Source organism: Diabrotica undecimpunctata, chromosome 9 (assembly GCF_040954645.1).
Source record: "Diabrotica undecimpunctata isolate CICGRU chromosome 9, icDiaUnde3, whole genome shotgun sequence".
NCBI classification, from domain to species: domain Eukaryota; kingdom Metazoa; phylum Arthropoda; class Insecta; order Coleoptera; family Chrysomelidae; genus Diabrotica; species Diabrotica undecimpunctata.
In genome coordinates, this window is record NC_092811.1 from 35,667,476 (window position 1) to 35,686,991 (window position 19,516).

General features: G+C 33.9%; 1 protein-coding gene across 6 annotated transcripts in view; it reads right to left on the reverse strand.

Annotated features, from left to right (window-relative positions):
• LOC140449831 (uncharacterized) overlaps nt 1-19,516 on the reverse strand; it is a 471,756-nt gene that overhangs the window by 161,388 nt on the left and 290,852 nt on the right. For all 6 annotated transcript variants that reach the window (XM_072543189.1, XM_072543194.1, XM_072543192.1 and 3 more), the window contains one exon: nt 13,458-13,605. In XM_072543189.1, coding sequence (XP_072399290.1) covers nt 13,458-13,605 — 148 coding nt within the window. The remainder of the gene's footprint in view (nt 1-13,457; nt 13,606-19,516) is intronic.

The window sequence follows — 19,516 nt, forward strand, 5'->3', positions numbered from 1 at the left end:
AACAACCGCATATCATGTCAAAGACGTTGTGGACAGACGAGGCTACGTTTAATAGTGCGGGTGGTGTTAATCTGCATAATATGCATTATTGGGCTGAAGAAAATCCGCACTGGATACATGAGGTGCAGGTTCAAGGTAGATGGAGTCTTAATGTTTGGTGTGGTATAGTTGATGGAAAGATCGTAGGTCCATATTTCTTTGATAGAACTTTAAATGGCGAAACATATTTGGATTTTCTGGAAAATCAGTTGCCTGTTTTATTGGAAGATATTTCCTTACAAATTAGAAGAGATATAATATTAAAACATGACGGGTGTCCTGCGCACTTTTCCAGACGAGTTCGAGATTATTTGTATGCAAGTTATCCAAATAAATGGATTGGAAGGGGAAGTATATTTTCATGGCCAGCTAGATCTCCACACTTAACATGTCTGGACTTTTATCTGTGGGGAAGATTGAAGGACTTAGTGTACCAAACTCGACCAACCACGCGAGTAGACATGAAACTGCGCATTATAAACGCAATAAATAGTATATCAACAGCTGAGATTGAAGCAGATGTTATGTCTACGCGCGAAAGATTACATCTTTGTGTGGACAACGATGGAAAACAAATTGAACATTTAATTGGACATTAAGTTTTAATGATCGAGATATTTGTATGATCTTTCACATATTTAATTTTAAGTTATAATAAAGGGTGAGTCAATACTATACTTACTTATGTTTAAGCGTTTTTATTCATATCTCGAGTTCGATAGAAGCTATCAACATGCGGTTTGCGCCATTTTGTTACGAATTTAATCCAGTTCCATTATAATTTATAATAAATAGGTGTTTCCATTAGACATTTTGAAGAAAAACAATTTTTTTTTTATTCGAAAGTGACACCCATGACAATTAAAACTAAATGCAATTGTTTTATAGTAGATGTACATTAAATCATCCACACTCTTTCTAATGACACTAATTTCGTTAAAATTGGTTGATCTAAACCAAAGTTATAGGTATTTATCCACAAATACTTTCCCACTCTCCCCCACCCTTTATTTGAAAAAATAAAAAAAAGTACTTGAACAACTTTGTGCGGAATTTAGGCCTCTTTCTAGTTTACTTATTTAATACTTGGTATAATTGGGCATATTTCACAAAAAACTGGTTTTCAAATTTTTCTTCACAGGTTGCGCCCCCTAGCGGGTAACCCAGAAACTTGAAAGTTATTTCCAGCGATTTCTCTTGGCCACTTTTACTAAGGAATTTTTTCTCCTAAAGTTATAACATGAATAGTTTCTGATATATAGCCGAGAGATCGGCTTATTGGACCACCCGGTACATATTTTCATACATATAATCCGCCCTTTAGATATAACGATTAGAAATTTCAGTCAAAATTCACAACTCACTCTGTATATTATGAAACAATATAATGCGAGATTAATAATTTTACTTCACAGTGGTGCCACCTAGTAGTAGATCTACTAAGTTTTTTTTGCAACTTCGTTACCGCGCTTTTAATGTATACAAATTACATCCATGTTAAATGCATTTTTTTACTTATTAAACTTTTGGAAGAAACATTTTATTTGTAACTAAATTCATAGAAAAGTAATATATTATACTTAACCAAAATATTATAAAACAGGCCTTAAAATTAATATAGAAAAAGTTTTTTAATGTAACTTCAGAATCAAAATCGATGAGATTTCTTTATATTTAGCAACAAAAGTGTAATCACAATATGTGCGAGACCGTCCCTCTAATTTCCGTAATGGATTTTTTCGGTTATGTCAATATTCCAGAAACCGTAAAAGTAGCATCGATGTGTATATTTGCAAGGCTATTTCGTAGATAAAAATATTATCAGTATGTGTTAATGTTGATAATAATGGCAGCAATTTATCAATTATGCGTACTTATATTGTTGTTACGAATTGATTTGGTACATCTTGGTGTCAAGGTGATTTGATAAATGGCTATCTTGACAAGGAAATGGATTAATTTTATAGAATATCTATGGGAATGTCTTTGTACAAGTAAATATAGAACTAATAGATCTGATAACAACTAATACATACTAATGCAAACTGATTAAAATGCCAATTATAAAAATAACAGTTTTATAATGTCGTATCGTTATCGGTTTATATCATAAGAAAAACTCCTGGTCAGAATTAAAGTATTCATTAATAAAACTTAAAAAAAATATACATAAAATAAAATAATTCTGTAATAGTATCTAAAAGAATGTAAAATATTCTCGACCTTGCACCTACGTCGTATATCTATACCTCTAGCTCTGTCAGATAGTGTCTTGCGATCGTGTTTTCATCTCTGCTGTTTCTAACAGCCTTTTTGTCCTCTCTGTGCCAAGTCGTGTTTCTGCCGCGTATGTCATTATTGGTCTCATGACTGTTTTGTAAATTCTGCCTTTGATTTCTTTCCCGATATTTTTATTTCTCCATAGTGTTTCATTCAGGCAACCTGCGGCTCTGTTTGCTCTATTCGCTTGATCTTCCACTACCGTTTCAAGCTTTCCGTAGCTAGATAATGTGAGGCCTAGATATTTAAACTCCATCACTTGTTTTATTATCTGACCTTCCAGCTCCAATTTACATCTTAGTAAATTTGCTGTTGTGACCATGTATTTTGTCTTTTTTGTGGAAATTAACATGTTAAATTTACTGGCGGTTATATTAAATTGGTGCAGCTTACGTTGTAAATCATCTTCACTTTGAGAGAGTAGTATTGCGTCGTCTGCATAGCAGATTATTTTAAGTTGTTTTCCTCCCGTTTGGTACCTTTGTTAGTTCTTACTTCTTTATTATTTCATAGAAAAAAAAATCTTTCAATAATTTAATTTTATCAGCCTCATTCATAATGAACATTCAGACATAAATTATAAATTTAAAGTAGATGACATTAAAATAATATTCTCTTTCTCTTTGTCAACCATTTTCCATCCACTCCTGAATGTAGCTACCTCCTAATTACTTCCATCTTTCTCTATCTTGCGCGATCTAATCAACTGTTTGCCTGCCACTGCTGTTTAAAAATAATATTAAGTGATTTTAAATGGGAAACACCCTTACCGTTTCTATTTTAATTTTGTGTAATTGTAAGACATGGATTAGTGATTAGTTTCTACAAAACAGTTCTTCAAGGGAAAACTTCTGCGAACACCTTCAGGCTGTAATCAACGAGACTCCAAATGATGAATATAATATAATCATTATGGGTGATTTTAACGCCCGTGTAGGCAATGATGTAGTTCCAGGAATAAAACAGCGATATAACAATAATATCAAAAATAAAAACGGAGACCTTCTGATCTCCGATTCTGATCTTCTTCTAATACATTTTTCTCTCACAAAGAACAATACAAATACACTTTTGAAAACAGTAGAGGACAAAGATCTATGATAGACTATATTCTATCCAATAGAGAGTTACAGCCCCTCTCAAATCCTGGATGTAAGACCACTAACATCAGCAGAAATAGGAAGGGATCATAAATTGGTATTGTGCAAAATCCGAATGAAAACACATACATGTGATAAAAAAACACCAGAATACACCACAAAGATAAAAGTTGAAAGCTTAAAGGATGACTCTACAAGATACCTATTCCAAAAAAGAATAACCGAAAAAAGCAGAAACACATATATCACAGAAAGTGATGGAGTCGAAGAAAGCTGGGCAAAAATTAAGTCTAATATGTTAGCCTCGGCCAAGGAAGTTCTTGGTGAAAGAAATATAAATAAAAATAAATCGTTCCCAAGGCGAAGAAATCCATGGTTTTGTACAGAAATGAAGAAAAACTGTAAAGAAAAGAAAAAAGCTTACCTGAAATATATGTCAACCAAAACACAAAAGGCATACCATAATTACAAGACAATTAGAAACCAATTAGAAAAGAAATGGAACATGATTTTTACGGTATGCTAAAGAAAATATGGCGCTTCATCAGAGGTCAAAGAACGGAGGTAAAGGAACTAATAGAACCAAAACTGTTTTTAGGGGTGACAGTACGAATCTTTATGAGACTAATAATGGCAATTTTTTTAAATTAGTTGAAATGATTGCTAAATTCGATCCAATTATGATGGAACACCTGAGCCATATTCGAAGGTGTGTCTAAAGGGTTGTGCCAAAATATGCCATATTACCTGAGCAATCACTTCCAAAATGAATTAATTCATTTATTGTCAAGAAATATTCAGAAAGAAATTCTGAGTTGCTTCAGAACAGCAAAATATTACTCAATTATTTTGGATGAATCTCCAGATGCTAGCCATGTTGAGCAGCTGACGGTCATAATTCGTTTCGTTTATTGTTCTCCATATGAAGTCCAAATTAGAGAACGCTTTCTGGGTTTTTTCAAAGTTTTAAATACTACAGGAGAAGGGTTCTTCAATTTTTTAAAAGAAGAAATATTATCAAAATTTGAAATAAACCTTGATGACATGAGAGGTCAGGGTTACGACAATGGGGCAAATATGTCTGGCAAGCATGTGGGCCTTCAAGCTTGAATTCTAAAAATTAATCCCAGAGCAATGTTTTTGCCTTGTTCAGCTCACACTTTTAATTTAAGTGTCAATGATGCAGCTAAAATTTCATATGAGACTGTAGGTTTATTTTTTAATTATTCAGGAGTTGTTCAATTTTTTTTCTGCGTCACCCTACAAATGGGACATTTCAAAAAGGAATGTACCAAACTTAACTTTAAAATCAGTAAGTGAAACACGATGAGAAAGCAGAGTCAAAGCCATTCGCCCTCTTAGGTTTCAATTCCTTGAAAATTGTAAAAGTTTACATGATTTGGTGGAAGATAATTCAAGAGATATGAACACGAAACATTCAGCAAAGTCACTATTAGACAAAATTAAAACGTTCAAATTCATTTTTTCTTGTGTTAACAAAAGTTAATATAGTAAGTAAAATGGTCCAGAATCCAAATACAACTTTAAATGAATGCCATACAGAAATAAAAAAAACTTATTATTTATTTCACTGAAAAAAAGTCAGACAAACATTTCGAGATTTTAATGAATGAAAGAATGAAAAAAGACAAAAGTGATGTAGAGCAAACATTTCCATTAATAAGACAAAGAAAGACGAAGCTTCAATTTTCGTATGAAGGTACAGATGAAACAGTATTCGATCCAAAACAAAAATTTAAGATCAGTTTTTATGTTCAAGTGTTGGACACAACAATTCAATCCCTGCAAAGACGCTTTGGGGGAATAGATAAGTGCCACGATTTATTTGGATTTTTGGGTAATTTTCAAAATCTAGATTCTGATGTGATTAAAAGATCATGTATGGATTTAGATTTACCTGTACAAATTCAACATGAAGGAAACGTATGCAAAGATATTGATGGTCTTGATTTGCATAATTAAATTCTGTCATACAAAGTTCTTAACCCAATCACAGACTCTAGCAAAATTTAAATTATATAACAAAGAAAAATTTACAATCCTTGTTTCCAAATATATTTATAGCCTTAAGAATATTCCTGACCTTTCCAATTTCGGTGGCATCTGGCGAAAGGAGATTTTCAAAGCTAAAGCTCATAAAAAATTATTTAAGAACGTCAATGTGCCAAGAAAGGCTATCAGATTTGGCAGTCATTTCAATTGAAAATAAAATTTGTGAAGCCATTGATCACAATGAAATGATTAATGAGCTTGCATATGTGAAAGCACGACGTATTATTTAATAAAGTTTTTTTTGCATTGAGAGTATCTCCTAATCTCCTTATGCAGAAGAAGAATAAACGACGCCAGAACCGGAAACACCAGAAATGACCACAAATGAAGAAATTAATATAAATGTACAAGAAGGTCGGAAGAAAATGTAACGTACAATGTATAAATGAATGGACACAAAATAGAAAAACAGAATGGAGTAACCACATAAGCAGAATGGAGGAGACTCGTGTCGTCAAAATACCAAGAAAAAAGTCACCAATCGGTAGAAGAAGTATCGGACTATCGCGCAAAAGATGGAGTGACAACCATAGAGGTTTTAATCCGCCAATAAACAAGCAGAATTATTGCTTATAAAGAGGAAGAAGGAGAAGGAGAAGAAGAAGGAGAAGAAGAGAATTTCTCATAAAATCTAAAGGCTACTATATTATTAGAGGTAGTCCAAACTTTTTCCATACTGTTGCCATTAAATATTAACCGGAAACGAGACACTAGAATCGTTTCAAAATTTAAGAACATACTAAGTGGTACACGCGCTTTCAACTTATATATTACTTGCCATATGATTCTATTTAAAATTATTTAAATAATTTTACAAAATGGCGTCCGTCAGCGATTTTGTCCAATTATGTCACTAAATTCCAATATAAATTATGAACAGGTACCTTAATTTGGTTAAAAAATTTATTTATTTCAGAGTTCAGAATTCAGAAAATAGTTAGTAGGAGGATGGAGAAGACTAATGCACTGTAGGTACAGATCATTTAATGAAGAAGTGAAGATTTCAAATTTAAAATATTTTTTTTTTCATTTCATAAATTCAATTTGTTGTAACGTTTATCTGGCACAGCATTATAAAACACTATAAGATTGTACCTATTTTAAAATATTAAGCTTGTTTGTTATTTTTAATGTTAAAGTTTAAAAAGTCCGCTTCTGTATCATTTTTAAACTAAATTCGCGGCATATTATCGTGCACGTATAGTTTCCGGCACGTAGCGTTTCTAGTCCAGCAATCGGACTGCGCGTTCAAATTTTCATACATAGAACGTTTCAGTTTGGTTCGGTGAAGATATGATCTCGCTATTCTCGACAAAAATTATGTGCAATTGCTCTTCTACTTAACGATGAAGAAAGAAAAACTGTAGTAAAAAGAAGGTTTAAAGTACATCCAATGCTAAAAGAAAGGAAAACGGAAGGTGAATACTGGACTTTATACAAAGAATTAATTGATGACGATGAAAAATATTATGGATATTTTAGAATGAATAGGATTCAGTTTGAATATGTTTTAAATTTAATTACACCTTCAGTTAAAAAACAAAATACTACATTTAAGGAAGCCATATATCAAACCAAAAACTATTTTTAAAAAGAAGAGGTATCATTTCCGTACAAAAGTCCTAGTTGCTTATCACTTCCGTGATTAATTGTCACAAAGCAATAAAAACACAAGCATAAATGATAAAATAGCCTCGAAAATTATTTTTTTAAATACTCTGTATCAAAATCAAACAAATACCTAAATAAACAACGAGGGAAAAACGACGGACATCTAATTCACTTATCCGTACCAACCGGTTACGACTCGTTACGTAGCCGTCGGCATTAGTAAAATATTGTTTTCGAATATACTGAACGGAAACGTTAGGTGTCTGATACGATACGTTCCGGGTAGTGTGAGTTGTTCATATTTAAAACCATTTAAATTATATTTTTCGGAAACTAAACGCTACGTGCTGGAAACGCAACGTGCATGATAATATGCCACGACCTTAAAAATGGCACAGAAAAAAAAGTTCGAACCTTACCACAACTTTTATCACAAAACAATACTCATGTTGTAAAAAGAGATTGATTTTATTGGTGTTTTATCGGAAATATAAAGTTTCATGTTTATTGGATGAGGTTTATATTATACATTCGATTACATCGACGACGTAGAGAAATCCACACTCCTTGTTTAATTTGTTCTAATATTAAACTGCCGTTTTTCATTGTTCAATGTCACGTTCAATGAATCAGAATTTACGTAACCTTTCATACTGACCTCTGATTCAGTTGACACAGAAATAATCGTTGTTACGACGCCGACGACGTTTATTAGGCCTCTCCTAGAAACGGAGTGCAATTATGGCTCAGTTTATTCGCTTTATCGCAAAATAATGCTTTTATGTACTGTAATAGAGGCTATTTCGGGGAGTTGGCTACTCTAATTACTGGCGCTTCAAAGATTTTTCCTTAGATTACAACTGTTTAGACACAAACTACATAATATACATGTATCACTTATACAGGGTGTCTAGAAACTCTCCTGACAAACGAAGACCGGAGGTTCCTTAGATAATTTTAAGACAATTTAAGGCCTCCCGTCCACAGGATCCGGAAAGCTGCGTACCGTGAAGGTGCGGACGAGGGTCGTTATAACAAAATCGTGCGAACACCGATCGTCTATTGCCTCAGTATTCGTCCGAATTCTATGGTGTAATTATAGCTCTACGGAACGGTCTTTCTGATTTTTCTTTTTTTTTCTTTTTGGAACAATCTCCTCAGGCAATATAGACGAAGAAGAGAAGTGTGGGTAAGTCGTTTTTACGCAAAAAAAAAACGAGTTTGGGGAATTTGCTCATTTGTGGTACTATGTACCAAATCGACAATGACCACCACTGCTCAAATTTTCGAATGAAAAGGATACCCTCCAATACATTCTTAATAAAATTCATGCTAAACTCGAAAAATTAGCCGTACACAGTCCATTGTGTCATTCTCGCGTGATCCAAGTTTCGCACTATTTCGCAATTAGAACCCAACATGCTGGAATCGGATGTTTCATCGTCCTAATTCGGACGAAAACTTACGGACGGTACGGGCGCAGTGGACGCGCTCCTCTTCAAACCACGTGTTTAGATCTTTCTTCTATTTTCGATCGAATTCGGACGAATTGATTTCGCAGCTTTCCGGATCTAGTGGGCGGGAGACGGAGGCCTAACCTAATTCACCTAGTCCGAAAATGCTTCCTAAGGTAGCTGGAACTCTTTGAAGATGCCGCCTTGTAAATTAAATTTGTGTTTATGTTTTTTTAAATGCCTCTAAATATTTTTCAAAGTTGAATAGATTCCATAAATTGTGAATTTCTAGTACCGTTTTGGGTAGGTCAACGGTTATTTTAACGCATAACTTTTTTGTCTTTAACTTTGAAGCATTCGTGATAATAGAATATTAAATTTTCAAGTATTCTAGTACTAAACCTTAATTCGTCAAACGTCCAACGTCATTTATGAAAGACTTAGACCACACGCTATAAAAATAGTTGGCAAATACCAAAGTGGCTTCTGTAGGCAGAAGTCAACAATAGACCAGATATTTGTTCTGCGACAGATCCTCGAAAAAACAAGTGAATATAACATCGACACACATCATCTCTTCATAGAGTTTGAAAGCGCATATGACAATATAAACCGAGAATTCTTAATAAAAGCAATGAAAGAATTTAATATACCAACACAACTAATAGAACTGATAAAAGAATATCTAAAAGTAGAAAGTAGAATCCGGATACAAAATGAATTAACGGAAACAATAGATGTGAAAAAGGGACTACGCCAGGGAGACGCTCTATCATGCATCTTGTTCAACATCGTAATCGAGAAAATACTGAGGGACACAACAGTCAATACACGAGGAACAATCATTAATAAAAGCGTGCAAATACTAGCATTTGCAGATGATGTTGACATAATCGCAAGATCAAGAAGAGAAATGATAGAGGCATACAACCAAATAGAACGAGCTGCACAAAATAGTGCTCTTAAAATCAATCAGACCAAAACAAAATATATGCAGGTAAGTAAAAACGCAGAAATAAGGCAGCCACAAAATATAACAATAGGAGAATACAACATTGAGGGGTTAAAAAACTTTATATACTTGGGATCCCTAGTCACGTCTGATAATAACGTGAAGGAGGCGAATATGTATTGCAAATAAATGTTACCACGGCTTAATTAGGCAACTAAGATCAGATAACGTCGCAAGAAAAACAAAATGCCAAATATATAAAACCCTAATAAGACCGGTACTCACATACGGCTCAGAAACCTGGACACTCACTAAAAGAGAGGAAACGTTGTTAGCCACCTTCGAAAGAAAAATCTTGAGACACATATATAAGGGCACAAAAGAAAACGGAATATGGCGAAGAAGATACAACTCTGAACTATACAAAATTTACCAGGATATGGATATTATAACATTCATTAAAATAGGACGGCTGCGTTGGATAGGACATGTAGAAAGAATGGAAGAAGGCGAAATACCAAACAAAATATTCAAACAGATCAGAATGGAGAAGAATCCTGGAACAGGCCAAGACCCAAAAAGGGTTGTCGAGCCAGTGATGATGATGATTCTAGTACTAAAAGGACTGTTACCTTAGGTCGGTAGGATACACCGTTTTCTAGAGAAGTGTATCTTTTAGTTTTTTTACTTTCTGGCATTCAATCACAACAATTACAATTCAACAAAAATTTCAATTTACTACTGGGGAATACTCTACCCAACGTAGATACGCTGAAAATTTTCCCAATCGAAAGGATCCCACTCCCTCAGCATTTACAGCTCTTCATTAACGATTAAGGTTTAGTGGCTCGAAAAAATAATGGAACAGGACAACATAATGATGTAACAGCAGCACATGAAGTTTTTATTTTAATGGAAGTTGAATAAAATCCAGAAATTAGCGTTCGAAGACTATCAGCCATGTACCCCACAATTTCAAAGTTTTCGCAGGAAATATCTTGATTATGGTTATGGTAGATCGGGTCATGACCCATTCTTAGACTTCCTAAGACGGATCCATTGTATCACCACTATCGGAATAGGCCCATAAGGACCTATTCTCCTGCGTTACTGGGCTCCCATATCTGCAGTAATCAGCAGGTGCTCCAAGTCTGAGCCCTTTACCATAACCATATCTTGGTTATGGTTTTGGTAGATCGGCCATGACCCATTCTTAGACCTCCTAAGACGGATCCATTGTATCACCACTATCATACGGAATAGGCCCATAAGGACCTATTCTCCTGCGTTACTGGACTCCCATATCTGCAGTAATCAGGAGGAGCTCCAAGTCTGAGCCCTTTCCACGGTTCTTAAGGAAATATCTTACACAACGAAAATGTATATTCTTTTTATTTTACAAAGGTACAATCACTGCTACAAGGAGATATTGCTGCTCGTGAAGAATTCGTTAGATGGTCACAAAATCAGATCAAAATGAAAAATTTCCCAATCGTTCGCATCCCACTCCATCAGCATTTACAGCTCTTCATCAACGATTAAGGTTCAGTGACCTCAAAAAATAATGAAACAGGGCGACATAATGATGTAACAGGATCACATGAAGATGTTATTTTAATGGAAGTTGAAGAAAATCCAGAAATTTGCGTTCGAAGACTATCTGCCATGAACAACACAATTTTAAAATTTTCCGCATGAAATATCTTGGTTATGGTTATGGAGCAGGACCCATTTATGAGCCCCTTCAGACACCTAGACCTCCTAAGACGGATACATTGTATCACCACTATCATACGGAATAGGCCGATAAGGACGTAGTCTTCGGCGTTGCTGGGGCCCAGGCTGTTCCGGGCTCCCATATCTGCAGTAATCAGTACTGGATCTAAGTCTGAGCCCTTCCTTCGGTTCTTAAGGAAATATCTTACACAACGAAAATTTATATCCTTTTCATTTTACAAAGTATAAGCACTGCTACAAGGAGATTTTGCTGCTCGTGAAGAATTCGTTAGATGGTCAAAAAATCAGAAAAATCAAAATGAAGATTTCTTCAGATATATTTTGTTTTGCGACGAAGCTACATTCACAAAAGATGGAATTTTTTATGTACATACTGCTTATTATTATTCATACGTTGGTGACAATCCTCACGTTGTTCAAGAATTTAAGCAGCACCATAGGTTTAGCATAAGCATATGTATAGGAGTAGTTGACCATTATCTACTTGGAACCGTGAAATTAGCCTTGGCCTGCTGGTTTAAATAGTGCTGATTATTTACATTTTCTGCAAAATGTTTTACCTGATTTGTTAGATGATGTTAGATGACGATAAATATTCGGCAAAACTGATGGTTTCTACATGATAGCTATCCGGTCCACTTTAGCAGTAATGCACGAGACTTTCTTGATAACTATGGTAACTGGTAACTATGAAGACCACTGGATTAGAAAAGGCGGTCCAGTTGCTTGGCTAGCAAGGTCGCCGGATTTGAATCCTTGCGAATAATGTGTTTACATAAAAGCATTTGTTTATTCCATTCCGATGCAAAATCGTGCACAAGTCTGGCTAAGGATACAAGATGCTTGCAACGAATTTAGAAATAACTTTGGAATATTTGCAAGAATTCGGCGTTCTCTAAGCAAAAGGGCAAATTTCTGCATAGAGACTAAATATATTAGAATAGAATACTAATTGAATCAATTAATGTTTTTTTTTTTTTAAATTGATTGAAGTTGAATTGATATACCTGTTATACCCGATTGATACACCCATTGTCAGAGAATAAAAGGAAGGCTCTTAACAAGGTTCCTTGATGACATCAATGTAGACATGAGTGTTGCAGTTTCGCAACTGTTATATAAACTTTCGTAAAATATTAACATACTTTTTGTTAGTTTTGATTCTCTCGGTATATTTAGCCAAAATTCCGCGTACAAAAACAAAGACGCTATAGAACAATAAAAATTTGTAATGCATTGTTGCAGACAAAAGACTGTTCTGACATACATTGTATGTTAACAAAGAACGATAGAAAAATGAATTACTTCCGTTAAAATTGCAGATCGCTAGGTAAATATCGCCCACACGTAGCGTCAGCTTGTACAAAACAACTCTCGACCCAACGGGCGTATCAATCAGTCATCACTTAGTCAGTACCAGTCAGTTACAGACAGTCGTTTCATCCAGTAGGGGTGGAGGAGGCTGCTCAGTCAACGGAGGCGTATGTTGGAGTTCTGGGGTAGCACTCCCTATCTCGATATACTTTTGTTCCAGGAGGCTGCTCAGTCAACGGAGGCGTATGTTGGAGTTCTGGGGTAGCGCTCCCTATCTCGATATACTTTTGTTCCTGACCATATTTTATTATTCACCAATTAGACTGTTTGCTGTTTCATGACAAGTACGGGCTACTTGTATAATGACCAGTTACATTTATTGCAAAACAGTATAGTTTAGAATTAGTATTAGTGTCTTTATTGATTTATGTATGATTGATTTTGATATTATTATTATTGATTTATGTTATTGATTCACTCCTGTACTAATGATTGCTTGTATTGATAAGTTATTGATGATTTCATTATTTTTAAGTTGTATTTACTAGTACGTATACAGATGTACTTAGATATATAATACTACATATTTCGGTACATTGATATTTATGTTAACTTATTAAGTTTGGACAAATATTAAAGTGAAAATTAATTTTTTCTATGTCGTTTACTGACCCAAACACTTCCTTACCCTCGTAGTTCGCGGATCCACTATTTTGCATGTATATAATAAAGTAATTTTCTTTCTCTCCGTTTAAAGTATAATACTTGTCATGTATAATAGAATTGTACAGTACCTACGTTCTGATGCATTTCAATGGATTTAAACATTTTTAGATAACAGATTAAATCTGTGGTAATAAGAATATAGGTTTTAGTAAACTAATCCTTTTATCTTACCTGCAATCTAAGATCGACATGAGGCTGTGATATCGACAGAGATGATGAACTTTGTGCAGCATCTAGTTCCATATCAGAACCTGAATTTGGCGAATGGAAAACGCTGTCGTGGGAAACGCTGAGGCCAGGATGCATAGAAGAGGACGATCTGAAAGGAAATAAATCATTTCTTTAAAATGTTTATCAATACAAGATAATTCATTAATCTTATCATTTTACATTAGTACATTAGTAAAATTAAAAAAAAATTATATACGTATGTCATGATTCACGTATTTTATTGTTGATAATTTTTAAATGCTGTAGGTGTATGAGAACCCATGATCTTTGTCAACTTTTGTTTGTGTTTAGTTAATTTATGAAAATACCTAGCTCTACATTCTAGTATTACTGTCATAATTATTGTACTAGATTCTAAGTATAACGACTTCTAAATAAAAAAAATTAATTAAATAAAATCCTTTATAAAAGGTATATAATTAAAATACCCAATCGGGCTATATCACAAAACGTTTTCGGAATCTGTATTCCATCATCAGTGTTTCTAGGTGTACATGTTTTGACCCACTAATTATTTGGGTAAAAACCCGTTAAATGCTATTAGTTTAAATTTAGATTACATTATTTGATCTTATATGTTAAGATGTTAAAGTTACCAGTGGGTTTGATAACATGGCAACGTACGACTCTACATAATTTTGCTGGTTCTGATACACAGTGTCTACGAGGACTTGTTGATAGCAACTGAAGTCCAGTAGCATGAGTTGCACACTCATTGTAAAAATCATCGCCCCACCCGCACCCTGCCATGCACGGTTCATTAACAATTATAAACAATGTAAAATAAAATAAGCCCAGAATTTTCATTGAGGGCTAATGAAAAAGTCTTGAGCTTGAATTTAAGACACTTGATGATTTTAACATAACGAAACTCACGATAGAGTACTAATATCAAAACAAGAGCTACAAGAACGAATAAAAAAATTAAAAAACAGAAAAGCACCTGGTACTTATAAGATAAACAATGAACTGCTAAAATATGGAAGAACAACACTACGCAAATGGCTCCAAAAATTATTTGTCGATATAATAAATACCGGAGTAGTACCAGTATAGTGGTATAGACACCTAAATATGAAGACAAAAGCACATATTTATAAAACATTAGTGCGAAGTATTATTACATATGGGGCGGAAAATTGGATCATAAACAAGAAAAACAGCATTAAGATAGTAGCAACAGAGATGAAATGCCTGCGAAGATGCTTCAGAGTAACAAGAATGGATAATAGAAGTAATGACAAAATAAAGCAAAGAACATCAATAGAAACAGACATTATTAACATATATAGAACAAAAAAGATTAAAGTGGAAGAAGGAAAAGAGGACGACCCCGAAAATCCTGGAGGAACGAAGTAGACGACGCCATGAGTAGGAGAATGGGACAACAGAGAGAGATAAAAACGGTTGAGCGAGTCAGTGAAGAGCGAAGGCAGTGAATACTATAGAATCCCTGAATATATATATTTCGTGCTCGACTGTCCCACTCACACAAAAAACATGGATACTTTGTGAATCCAGGCTGCTGACACAAAAGCATGGATATTATTTTGAGATCTCCACAGAGTTGCCAAAAATATTCGCTATACTTTATTTATTTATACGCTCCAGATTCTCATATATTTCTTTTAGATGTATGGAGTGAGCAACACGCACTGAGGCATAAGTAAGCCCTCTTGAGAAAAATATTTCGCGAACTGTTTTTTACGATGCATATATCACGAAAATGTGGTACCTGGAGCTAATAGATTTTTATCTTTCAGTCTTGATCCTAAGATTTGTGCAGCACCCTTCGATAGGCCCAACTCTCTCACTAAGTCATTTAGTTCAGCTTGGATAAACTTTTGAGGCTGGTCTTTCTCAGCATTGAATTCGTCTATATCGGTTTTTTCGTCTGAACTTTCATCTGCTGATTGCTGTTGGATAGTTGTGAAGATAATGTATTCCTGGTCCATGAGATATAGATCATTTAGCATAAGGTAAAGCAGGATATTGAATTTTGTGTTTATTTTTTGAATTGAAACCCTTCATATCGCAGGAGCAAAAGTAGCAGTCGTCTCTATGGTTTTTTGGTTCCCTCCATACCATAGCAATGACGAAGGGTAAAGAGTTACGTGTACCTTTTGTCCATTTTCCCAGTAGTTCGACACACTGAAAGAAGCGCACTTTGTGTGGAGCCCAAGGTTTGTCCTGATCACCAAGCTTTACACCGAAGTAAGCGTGATAAGCTTTCTTTATAAAGTCATGTTTCGTTGATACTTTCCTATTGTTAAATCACCACACACGTAACAAAATATATCAGGACTGTTCCTACAGTTTCTTGATGACATGATGGCGCGATAAACACTCATAAGACAAAATACAACTCGATGATACAAACAACTGACGCTAACTAATTCTATTTACGAAATATCAATAAGGTATTTGTTTGCGCTAGTACATAATATCTCACAAGTTTTTTTTATTTTGTGAAAAATTTTGACGTGATAGGCTTAAACCGAATTCATATTCCGAATCAGCTTACCCGTTTTAGCTAAGGACAAATATGTCAAACTCAAAACACCAAAAAATCATGTCGACCTGTGTTATCTATCTTTAGAACTCAAGCACATACTAGATGAAAGGATTCTTTAAACAATTATTACGTTTTTACTCTAATAATTATTTTATGGAATTTATTCATTTATTGCAGGCGTTACGGTAAATTACACGACATAGTGGAACATATATTTTATCGATATATTAATTGGATATTTTAAGGGTTCCGGCTGATATATCCGTTATATAACATTACCTGCGTATTAAGATGAACGTCAGTGATTGAAAGTGGGTGTCGTTGGCGTAATTGATATTGCTGTTTCGCCACTTTATGTAAATCCTAGGGCTTCCGAAAAAAGTTGTTTTTCTCAGCAAACGCGTTCGTTTATTAAGCAATCTTAAATCGTTCTTGATGTAACGAAAAACCAATTTAAATATTTTTAAAAATAGAAAAAATGTTCGATGGTGTCCTATATATACCAACGGTTACTTGTTTTGAGATATAATCAAGTAAAGACAGATATTTATCAGAGAAACTTGTTCAAAATATTCTCCAATATACTTTTATATTTTCGAGAAGTATTTTCACGCTCCAGTCGCTTTTTATCGCATCTAAAAACGTATTAAGAATGTACGGTCTTAGCAGGATAACGGACTTGCTCAGGACCCATTGCAAGAGCTGTTGCAGTTTCGCAACTGTGTCTAAACATTTGTAATATATTAACAGACTTTTTGTTAGTTTTACAAGACGAGCCATCTGCCAAATGACATAGACGTGTGTTTGAGATAAGAGACGAGTTCCATATGCCAAATGAGACAGAAGTGTCTTTAAGTTAAGAGTAGAGCGTCCTACCTGACACTTTGCTTCGGTCTTATGAGAAAGACAGTTCCTGGCGTAGGAATGTGCTAGTGCATCGCTGTTGCATGGTAAAGTACATATACACAATATATTATATACACTATAATCTTGTTGCTGCATCATCTCAAGTATAGTACATCCACTAATAATTTTCCAACATAAACATGCCTCATTCTGGTATCAAAGAGACCGCCTTTCAAATCAAGGTTGTCAGACATATTTCCTAAAATTCCTAAGGTTATATTTAAAAAATATTATCTATTCTCTATTCGTTATTATTCAATTGCTAGTCAACGAACGACACTCTTAAAAAATAATATGAACATATTCTCAAAAAAAAAAAAAAAAAAAAATATATATATATATATATATATATATATATATATATATATATAAATTAATTAACTAGGTACTAATATTTCCATGGACTCTTCACTAATGAATTAAAGCAACCGTGAACTTTGTATATATTACTTATACTCTAAGTAATTTTCGAATATTGGCAACATTGTAGTCTGGAGAGAATTTGAACGTTCGACGTTGCCCTGTTGGTGAATTTAGCGGTAATACTTTTATAGATATAATGATCGACTTTTAAGAAATCATACAACTTTTAAGAATCCTTCTCAGAAGTTCTCAAAAACGGTTTCAAGAATTGTATTATTTTTTTCCAAATTTCATTGATTTTATACCTTACCTGGAAACATGAAAAATTGCAGATATATTAATAATGGTATTAAGGTTATATTCACTAATTTTAAACTCATGCATTATGGCAACAGCGAATAGCAAAGCCGTAAATTCTAATGAACACCTGTTTGTCTGGCTATGTGACACCCTAAAATATTTCCTTTTGCAGAGGCGGAGGCTTATTATAAGGTATAAGTAATATAAGTTATAAGTAATATTATATTTTTCTAGGATGGCATTTTTTAAGATGCATCAACTTCTGTGTTATCAATAAATAATGACAATTATGTTAAGGACAGCTCCGAATTAAAAAATAAAGATTTGCACGTAGTTTTAAATATGTATGAGTGTTTGAAAAAAGAAAATATTGGGATGGCTGATAATGCAATTGTTTCGAGAATTCATGTATTAAAAAAATCGGGTATAAGACGATATATACAATTATTAAATTTGGCACAGTTACAGATCATTCCTTAAAACGAAAGCGACCAAATAAAAAATTGGGTAGGATTGACACTGCTGCAAAAGACGTTATTCAGCGAACAGTTTACAATTGATAATGCAATTGTTTCGAGAATTCATGTATTAAAAAAATCGGGTATAAGACGATATATACAATTATTAAATTAGGCACAGTTACAGATCATTCCTTAAAACGAAAGCGACCAAATAAAAAATTGGGTAAGATTGACACTGCTGCCAAAGACGTTATTCAGCGAACAGTTTACAATTTTTACAAAGAAAATAGAGTGCCTACTTTAGAACTGATTCGTGAAAAATTAAGAGATTTCCCTGAATATAATTATATACTCCGCCGAATTCAGTGATTGTTATGGATAATGCGTCGGATCATTCCCGCATATTAAATAAAATACCTAATAATAACACGAAAAAGGACGAAATTTTAAAATTTATGCAACTTAAAAACATCACTGTTCCTAAAAAGATTCCAGTAAAGAAAGAATTAATTAGAATGATCAAAAGTCGGAATTTTAAAAACGAATACGTTATTGACACCATTTGCAGCAGGCACGGCCATACTCTTTTGCGATTACCCTCATACTATTGCATTTTTAATCCAATTGAAATGGTTTGGGGTACCGTAAAAAAACGATTGCGAAAATATAATCAGTCACCAACATTAAGCGCAATGGCCATTGAGAATATTCGAGAAATAATTAGCGGCATTAATAGCGATGTGTGGAAAAATTGCGAAGCTCATGTTGTAAAAATAGAAAACGAATATCCTGTTTTACCGGCAATAGCACCAATAGTTATCCAACCTGGGAATGATTCGACTTCAGAAGACTCTGACGATTCTTTTCAGTCCTTCTAATTAATTTATTTACAGCTATCGCGATGCATCTTGAACACTAGTATTCATTATTATACAGTGTGTCGCATTTAAGATGAAGACACCTCTATATATCAGCTACTAAAATACATACAGATTTGACATTTTGCACAGTCATACATGTTGATAGTGCACATTTTTTTAAGATAGTCATCTGAAATTTTAATTTTAAACGCGGCTTACTGCGAATCCACAAACAGGGTAAATTTTCGATATTTTGCTTCGCGTTGGAGAAATCGAAAAAACTTATTTGGAAAAGTTGTTCCACTTATTGTAACCGCACATACCAAATTTCATGACAAAATTCGCAATTTTAGTTTTTCAGTATTATTTGTAATCTCGATCCTAAATCTACAATTGGCTGTCTAAAGATACATCTCGGGACAGCCAACTGTCCGTTTTAGAATCCTGACTACAATTGAAGAGCTTATTTCCAAAGTGTCTTAAATCCATATAATGAAATCCATGAAATTACAGATTTTCATACAAATTTAACATACAAATTATACAATTTTACAATTTTCATATGCACTTTTAAATGGTAAATAAGAAGTTGTT